The sequence below is a fragment of the Mastomys coucha genome, unplaced genomic scaffold, assembly GCF_008632895.1.
Source record: "Mastomys coucha isolate ucsf_1 unplaced genomic scaffold, UCSF_Mcou_1 pScaffold18, whole genome shotgun sequence".
Lineage (NCBI taxonomy): Eukaryota > Metazoa > Chordata > Mammalia > Rodentia > Muridae > Mastomys > Mastomys coucha.
Genome location: NW_022196900.1, coordinates 20465385 through 20475238, shown reverse-complemented (window position 1 = coordinate 20475238; position 9854 = coordinate 20465385). Strand labels below are relative to the sequence as shown.

Below are 9854 nucleotides of genomic sequence, written 5' to 3'. Positions count from 1 at the left end.
AAAAAAAAAAAGGAGAAAGGTTCTAAATTGGTGTTGTTGGGTGTGATGACATGTTTTCTGTGTAGGCACAGAGCCAGAAACTGCACAGTCAGTTGTGGCTGACGCTGTACAAACTACATCTCAGTAAAACTGTTAAACAAGCTTAAAGGAACAAGACTAGGGTGACTAGAAAGGGACCTGATTCAAATAGCCTGCGAGCCCTAGATCTCTTTTCATTCTGTGATAGTTGGAATGAAAATGGCCCCATAGGCTCATAGGGATTGGCATTATTGGTAGGTGTGGCCTCATTGGAGAAGGTGTGGCCTTGTTGGAAGAAGTGTGTCACTGTGGGTGGGCTTTGAGGTCTCAGAAGCTCAAGCCAGGCCTAGTGTGTCCCATTCTCTTCCTGTCAATCCAGATGTACAACTCTCAGCTCCTCCTCTGGCACCATGTCTACCTGCACCTGGCCATCCTTCCCACAATGCAATGAACCTCTGAAACTATAAGCCAAGCCCAATCAAATGCTTTCCTTTATAAGAGTTGCCATGGTCATGGTTCCTCTTCACAGCAACAGAAACCCAAACTAACAAACCTTCCAGCTTACCTTTAAATTTTCTACCTACTCTGCTGTTAGGTGATAATAAGGCAGCTGACTCTGTTAACAAACAAACTGAAGGTTCCTGCTGGTCCTGGAGGGCTGCCCTGAAGTAGGGCAGTCAATGTCGGTACAGGCAGAGGTGGTTTTGAAATAAAGGAACAATCATGTCTTAGTTACTTTTCTATTGCTGTGATAAAATACCATGACCAAAGCAACTGATAGAGGATGAAGGGTTTATTTGGTCTTATGGTGCTAGAGGGAGAAACTTCATCACCATCCCAGGAGGGATGGAGGCAGCAGGCAGGCCTGATGAAGAGTACACTGGGAAGTCACATCTTAGCTATAAGCAGGAAGCAGAGAGCTCAAACTGGGACCAGTGGCTTGGCTTTGAGGCTTCACACCTCTTCCAATACAGCTATATATCTTAAACCTACTCAGATAACACCAGCACTGGGGGACTAAGGAGCCAGATATCTGAGCTTATGGGAATGCTGCCATTCAAATCATAAATCACTTTGATGGGAAGAAACCAACATAAGGAAATGGGAAAGAGACAGAAAGGTGATTTTTAGTAAAATATAGTAAACATACAAAGAGCATGTAAAATGAGCACACGGCCTGGCTAAAAACAATGGTGTGCTTACTATCCAAGCCAAGAAAGAGAGTAGTGCCAATACTCCAGAAGCTGCCAGCCCACCTCTCTCTCTGTTAAGTCTCTGTTATGGTTTGAAAATAAAATGTCCTCTACAGCCTTACTTTTTTTTTTTTTCTTGGTTTTTTGAGACAGGGTTTCTCTGTCTAGCCCTGGCTGTCCTGGAACTCACTTTATAGACCAGGCTGGCCTCAAACTCAGAAGTCCACCTGCCTCTGCCTCCCAAGTGCTGGGATTAAAGGCGTGCACCACCACCGCCCAGCACAGTCTTACATTTTTAACACTTGTTCCTAACTGTGGAGTTTTTTGGGGGTGCTCCTTTAGGAGGGGACTGGCTGGAGGAAGGTCACTGGGGACAGGCCCTTGAAGGTTATACCTGGCTCCACTTCCTGCCCCTTTCTCTACCTTTTGTTCCACTATAATACAGAGCCTCCACATGTCCCTGCTGTCCCCCAACCCCCATGATGGACTGAGACTCTCTGAAATTATGAGTCAAAATAAACCTTCCATTCCCTTGTTTCTGAGAGGTATTTTGGTCATGGCAATCCAAGAATAACTAAAACATTCCCTATTTTACATGCTTCCTTCCCCCACCCCACAAAGTAAAAAGGATTCTAAATACTATCAGTCATTCTTTTTAAATTACCGATAATATCTATACATTTATGTCTAACCAAGGGTCAGCCAATTGCAGGCCACAAGTCAAGTCCAAATTATTACCTATGACTGTACAGGGAGGGCCTAGAGCTAAGAATGACCTTTATAAATGAATATTATTTGTAACCAATTTAATGACAGAAAACACTAATCCTAAACCCCAGTGTGTGGTACTCTGTTATAATAATCTAGAAAGTTATATCACTCTAGCATCCCCTCAAAACTTCTCATTAGATATTATCCTACAAAAATCATGCCCAATTATTTTGAATACCCACAACAAAGATATTATGGAGGTTGACTTTTATGTCTTTTACATAAGTGTGTCCATCTCCAATGTTGCCTTTTGGTTCACAAAACCAAGTCTTTACTAGCTGGCCTTTTACAGAAAAATCCTGTCTAACTATGTACTGAACAATGTACTATTTAGGTTTTTTGCCTAGTTTTGAACTCTACATAATAGATTCATAAAGTATGTGATTCTATTGAGAGTTATCCACAGTGATTCAAGTAATTATTCTTATTTTTCATCAATCCATGAAATTTGACACATGAATGTATTGTAAGTTATCCATCCTACTGTTTATGAGGAGAGGAGCTACAAGAGTTGCCTAGCCCATCTCTCAATCACTCATGCCAGGGTTTCTATAGAACACACACCACCAGTGAAACTGCTCCATATGCATTGGTTTCTGGTCTCATTAGTCTGGTACATACCTTTTAAGAGCAATGTAGGGATACACAGACACATGGAAACAGCTATGCACACACAAAATAAAATTTAAAATGATTTAAATCAGTGAAGAGTTTATTTGGGCTCCCAGTTTGAGGGGATTCATGGCAAGGAAGGCATGGTGATGGGAAAGTAAGGCAGCTGATCACAGTGTGACTGCACACAGTATGGCTGCAGTCAAAGAGCTATCAGAGACAAACACTGCTGCCAATTTGCTTGACTCTTCCTTTCCCTTTTTTGCTTAGTTCAGGCCCCAGCCTGTGCTATGGTACCTCTTCTGTACTGAGGGTGGGTCTTCCATGTGCAGTTACACCCCTTCAGGCACACCCAGGGCAGTGATTCCAGGTGATTCTAAGTCCAATTGAAATGGGGGAGGGGTGCACACAGCTTAGTGGCAGTGATTGCCTCAGATACATAGGATCCCATATTCACCCTCCACCATCAGAAAGGGGAGGGGTGGCCGGGCGGTGGCGGTGCACACCTTTAATCCCAGCAGTTGGGAGGCAGAGGCAGGCAGATTTCTGAGTTTGAGGCCAGCCTGATCTACAGACTGAGTTCCAGGACAACCAGAGCCAGGACTACACAGAGAAACCCTGTCTCGAAAAATCAAAAAAAAAAAAAAAAGTGGAGGGGTATGCTGGTGATATGTCTCTTCCTTCACACATCAACCACCAGAGCTTTTATGACACTGTTATGCATCAATGAAAATCTCAAAGATGACCACAAATTCTGGAACACTCCTATCAAGGAAAGGAGCATATTTTTTCCTTCTTGGATTCTGGCTTGTCTAGTTTTGTTGAACAAAAGACTGGAATAGAAGTGTCATCCAATTCTTAAAGACTTTCAAGCCATAAGACATAGCGTAGACGGATGTGCTGGCTGGTTTTATGCCAACTAGACATCAGGTACAGTCAGTTAGGAAGAGGAAACCCCAGTTGAGAAAGTGCCCTCTCTTTCTCAATACTGCTTCTGGGCTGGTGGTCTACAGTGCTATAAGAAAGCATGGTGAGCAAGCCATTTAGAACAAGCCAGACAACAGCACTCTTCCATGGCTTCTGCTCCCGTTCCTGCCTCAGTTTCTGCTTGACTCCCCTCAGTGATGGACTGTGCTCTGGAGCTAGAAGCTGACATAAACACCTTTTACTCCCGCAGCTGACTTTATCACAGAAATAGGAACTTTAACTATGACAATGGTCGCTACCAGCTCTGAGAAGCCAGATACTCGACTGCAAAGTGACAGCATGGCTAAATTATAAGGCCTGTGTATGGCATGCCACGTGGTGAGAAGTGTGTTCATACATTTGACCCCAACATAATGTACATGAGGTAGAAAACTCCAAGCATACCAAAGAATTGTGAATAATAAGATGTTTTAACCCAGTAAACTTGGGGTAGTTTATTAGACAACAATAGGTAAATGAAGCATACACCCAAGTCCAATTTTGCCAAGCAATGCCAGAAGTTACTTTAGCTTTTTAGGCAAAAAACTGTATCATCCACATATGATGACAGCATCCTTTATTTCAGTCCAGTTCACAGACTTTCCCCTTCCATACACTTAATTTACTTTAGCCAGACAAAGTGTTCCCAGATAGAATACTGAAATACAAGAGTATAAGTCAATCAAAGGTTGTCAGACAAGGGGCTGACTGCCTTTAATCCCAGTATTTGAGAAGCAGAGGAAGGTAGACCTCTGTAAATTCCAGACCAGCCTGGTCTATATAGCAAGTTCCAAGCCAGGCAGAGCTACACTGTGAGACCTTGTCTCAAAAATAGATAATTTTAAAGTCTAAATTAAAAGGGGGTATATGTAAATAGTATAGGGCATGCTTTAGCATGTATGAAGCCCTAGGTGTCTGATACTTAGTACCATACAGGAAACAATAAGCCAGCTAGTTAAGTCATGTGGCAATAGAAACCCCATGATGGTGTGGTTACACACCTGGAATCCTAGCTCTCAGAAAGCTAAGGCAGAGTTAACAAAAATTCAAGGCCAGCATAGGATATACAGTAAGTTCCAAGCTAGGTTGGAGACTCCACCTGAAAGAAAGAGAGAAGAAGAAGGGAGAGAGATGGGGAGGCATGAGGGCAGGAAAAGGAAAGAAAGAGATAAATCCCAACCACTGAGATTTCAGATAATAAAATCTAGACACTAACAGAGGCATGGATCCTCTAAATGAAGACAAGGACCCAAGAACCGGTTTGGAGAATATAAAAAGAATGTCTCATGTCAAAAATAAGAACAAAGATCCTGTCTGTTCTGTTAATAAGACAGAACAACAAGGGATAGATATATACAGGCCTGGGGAAATGACTCAGTCAGTGAAGAGCGTCCAGATCTGAATTCCATACCTTACATGTACATACAAAGCTAGCTGAGGTAGTGCACACTGTAAGAGAAATCTTTGTGAGTTCAAAGCCAGTCTAGGGGCTGGTGAGATGGCTCAGCGGGTAAGAGCACTGACTGCTCTTCCGAAGGTCCTGAGTTCGGATCCCAGCATCCACATGGTGGCACACAACTACCTATAATGAGATCTGACACCCTCTTCTGGTGCTGTCTGAAGAGAGCTACAGTGAATTACGCCGGGGCAAGAGGGGCCGGAACAAGCAGGGCCAGCAGAGGTCCTGAGTTCAATTCTCAGCAGTCACACACATGATGGCTCACAGCCATCTGTACAGCTACAGTGTACTCATACACATAAACTAAATAAAATAAATATTTTTAAAAAAAAAAAGCCAGTCTACATATTGAGTCCCAGGCTAGCCAGGACTATACAGGGAGACCCTGAATCATAAAAAGTATTGCTGGGCAGTGGTGGCGCACGCCTTTAATCCCAGCACTTGGGAGGCAGAGGCAGGTGGATTTCTGAGTTCGAGGCCAGCCTGGTCTACAGAGTGAGTTCCAAGACAGCAAAGACTACTCAGAGACACCCTGTCTCAAAACAAACAAACAAACAAAAAATATGTATGTGCATATATTTATAAATATACGTGTGTGTGTATGTGTGTGTGTGTGTGTATTAAAGAGATGTTTAGAAGCCAGAGAGATGGTTCAGAGGTTAAGAGAGCTCTGTGCTCTTGCAGAGGACCAGAGTTCAATACTGAGCACCCACACCAGGCAGCTCGTAATCGGCTATTATTCTAGCTCCAGGGGACCTGACACCCTCTTATAGCCTCCACAGCACTGAATACTCATGATACAAAACCATGAAAATAAAATAAAAAACCCCACAAATACAGAGATGTTTAATGTTAAGTAGTCACATGAAAATGTCTGCCAACTATTGACTTGCAGGACTTGTTCCTTTGCCTGGTATGCAGCTGGACTGAATCCCAGTAGGATAAAGGGCATATTCTTTCTCACCAAGCATCCAGGGCATTGGAAGCAGGAAAGACAAAGGCAGCCAGATCTGTCTTACTAAGAAGGTCTTTAACATGAGGATCAGAATGCCAATAGGAAGGACGTTCTTCTCAATGCCATTAGTAGGTAACCAAAACTCACATATACAGACACAACCCATACTATGACTTACTAAGAGCCTCTCCAAATAGAGTAAATGTGATGAAAAGATTAACTACTTAAAAAGGCAATTAAAAATATATACAAGCAAGTCTCAAGCTCTAAAGTTTCAAAAACTAAATACTCAAGAACAGACAAGATTCTGAAACATAATCTAAACAGAGAGAATTGGCTTTTCTAGATTTTAAAGGTTTGTAAAGCTAGAATAATTTAAATTATTTCATTCTGATACATAAGTAGACAGACTAGGTAACATAAGACAGAGTCTAGAAACAGATCCCTATGCACACAAAAATCTTCATTTATGATAGTGGTACAGATAAAAAAAATTAATAATTAGGTCAACGAGGCTGCAAGGGTGGGGAAGCCATCTGAACAAAATGAAGTGGGCTTCCTAATTTACTTCCTAGGCCACAGTGAATCTCAGGTGGATGGGAAAGGTGAATATAGTACATATGTATCTATGTTCACCATAAAATATGAAATATTTATTGAAAGTATAAAAGTAAAGGTTGGGGATGGGTAGCTTGGGAGAACTTGTCTAAAGCATGTGAATCCCTGAGTTCTAGCTCCAGCATCACAAAATAAGTAAATCAGACAATGTAAGATTGTAAGATATCAGAATACCACCTAAAATAAAAGATCTTAGTGTGGTCTTACAGGCTTGTCACAAAAACAAACCAGCCTTAAAAGGACAGGGTGATGATTCTGACTTTGACGTAGCATATTTATTCGTGTTCAATAAGAACCATAGTCAAAGCCAAATGCTATAAGAAAACAAAAACAAAAACAAAAAAACTTGTGAAACATGATAAAGGATAAGATCTCTCAAATAAATACACAAGTTCTCAGAGACCAGTCAAAAATCTTGGTGGTGCTAGCTCTATCGGGGCCAAGAGACTGAAAAGGTGCTCGAACATGCACAAGGCCCTGGATTCTGTCCCAGGTCTCACAACACAATGACACCTCACTGGTTAAACCAGGTCAGTAAAAAGAAACAGAAATGGCTTTAAACCACACGTTCTCAGTCTCTGCAGAGCTGACCCTCTGGACTAGACAGTTCCACTATCAGGGGCTGTTTACTGCTTGTAAGTAGTTTACATCCATCTAGGGGCTCTGCCACTTAGCATCCCCTTTCAGCTGTGACCTCAGTCTTCTCAGATATTGCCAAATGTCTCCTGAAGGCCAAACTGTCTCACCTTTGCTAGTGAAAAAGTAATACAAATTTTAACTATAATGAAGAACCCCACCCACTGCCACTGGATGTGTTCCCAAATACTTTATTTACTCAGTCTATATTAGTCTGAACTATTTTTAATCACTCTAGTTTTATAAACTAATTTAATATCTGGAAAAGCCAGTTCACCTCATTTTTTTTCCTTTCTGGCTATTCTAGGGTCTTTAGTTTTTCAAACTTCAGAACCTGAGACTGGCTAGCTTGGGTTCAGTACTCTCAATCATACTTTTGACAGTACAATTCTTTTGGTGGTGAATACCTGTCTGTCTTGCAATATCAAACTTTTAAAAAAATATATCCCCTTGGTTCTAGCAATTTCACTTTCAAGAATTTATCCTAGATGGTACATTCATTCACCTATGTGTAAACAGACACAAAGAGGGATAAGAAAGCCAGGCATGGTGGCACTGACTTTTAATCCCAGCACCTGGGAGGCAAAGGCAGGCAAATGTCTGTGAGTTCAAGGCTAGCCTGGTCTATATAATAAGTTCAAAGACATCCAGGTTTATATTCAATTCAAACCAAACCAAAACAAAAGAATAATAATGGAAGCAAAGATGGAATAAAAACATCACCAACAAAAAGAGAGCAAACAGCTGAAAATGATTTCATATCCAGCATTAGGGAACAGGTTAAGTACATGATGGTCTTCAATAATAATTTGCAACCATTAAAGAGGACAAGGAGAAGCTCATGCCTTTAATTCCAGCTCTGGGGAGGCAGAAGCAGGAGGAACTCCCTGAGTTCAAGACCAGTCTGGTCTACAGAGAGAGTTCCAGGATAGCTAGGGCACAGACAAACCTTGTCTAAAAACAACAACAAAAAACCAAGAGGACAAGGACAAGCTGCATGTACTAGAAACCTAAGTACATCCCAAGGCATGTCAGGTAAAAACAGCAAGCCTAAAATGGAGTTTGCTACTATTTTCTAAAAAGAAGGTGTCCCTGTAAGATGTACAAGATATATTTATAAGTGCAAAGCATACAAACAGAAAGAAACTGGAGTTTTAAAGAGACTTAAGCCCTTTTGATCTATTTAAGTATTCTAGCTGCCTGTAAATGTCAAACTAATTACAGAATGGACTTAACTTGTCACTCCACTTAAGATACTCAAACTTTATAGAACATCATGGACCTACCTGAGTTTAGCAGGAACTAAGGGCAAAAAGAAATGGGAAGAACATTGTTTAATGGGTATTTGTTTTGATTTTGTAAAGTCCTGGTGACTGGCTGCACAATCGTGTTAATATATAAGTGGGCTTGGGGGAGGGGGAGTGTAGAGAAGGTTCTTACCCTGTAGCTTTTGCTAACTTAACACACTCACTATGTAGACCAGAATAGCCTTGAACTCCATAGATCCTTCTCACCCTGCCTCTGGAATTAAAAGTGTGTTGAATTTAAAAGCAGGTGCCACCGCACCTGGCTAGGCTGGGGTAAATACACTTCATTTTTAAGTTAAATAAATAAATAAATAAATAAATAAATAAACCCCTTCCCAGAAATATTCGTATTGTAACATTTTAACTCGCTATTAACTTGAAAAGCATTTTCAAAACACCATTCTTTTATTAGTTTGTATGCTGTTTTTATCAAGCATACAAACAAAAAATCTGAAGTCACTGTCCCAAGCGACCTTTCGCCTAGAAGCTGAAAACAACATCCTCACCAGGCCAAGCTAAAGACAAGGAGGGACCACACTGGGGCGTCGGGGACACCTACCCTCACGACCTTTCCCTGTGGGGTATCTGACACTGCTTCTCCCAGTAGTGCACAACTTCTGAGTCTCTGTACTACACAACTTTGGGTTTCCGTGCACACGCAGGTCCCAGTGACTCTATCTTTCCGGCTAACCAGAGTTCCGGAGCGCGCGGCTGCTTCAGCGAGCCCCGCCTCGCCCTCTGGGTAGCGCGGACGACCTGTCGACTCACCCCATCCCCGTCCTCTTACCCGGTGTTGGGCAGCATGACCTTCGCGGTTCAGAGAACTTGGTGACAGTGGAAGAGCAGCAAGCTGTGAGTGACAGGCGAACCTTCCCTCCACATTTAGCCGCGCCCCCGGCCCCGCCCCGAGACCCGCTCGGGAACTGGCCCTCCTACAAGACCGAGATCCTACAAGACGGTGTGCGCCTGCGCACATCGGGCGCTGGGCGGGTCTTCCCGCAGTTCTACAAACGGCACCCAGGAAACCAACTCTCTGCGCAGGCGCTTTGGAAGACACCTCCGCCCCGCCCCTTTCCTGGTCTGTAGGTGACAATCAGTCTCTTCTGTGGGCTACTGGCGTGTCCGGAGCATCAGTACTACGTAGGCTTTTCCTCGCTAGCCTAGGTTCGGCGCGTCGACGGCTCCCGGCCAGCAGGATGGCAGATTGAGGGGCGCTCCGGAGACTGACTTGAGGATGCTGAGCGTCGTTTTTCCCTGGCTGTACCCGCCCGAGCCAAAGCGCTCTCTCCGAAGAACTCTTGTAGACATCTGAAAAATGC

At 42.8% G+C, this 9854-nt stretch overlaps 1 protein-coding gene across 2 annotated transcripts in view; it reads right to left on the bottom strand.

Moving 5' to 3' along the window:
• Hsdl2 (hydroxysteroid dehydrogenase like 2) overlaps positions 1–9569 on the bottom strand; it is a 44020-nt gene extending 34451 nt beyond the window's left edge. Inside the window, exon 1 of one of the 2 annotated variants that reach the window (XM_031377547.1) lies at positions 9323–9569. In XM_031377547.1, coding sequence (XP_031233407.1) covers positions 9323–9339 — 17 coding nt within the window. In that variant the 5' untranslated portion in view covers positions 9340–9569. The remainder of the gene's footprint in view (positions 1–9322) is intronic. The other variant, XM_031377548.1, reaches the window with a different exon arrangement.
• Positions 9570–9854: the final 285 nt, after the last annotated feature.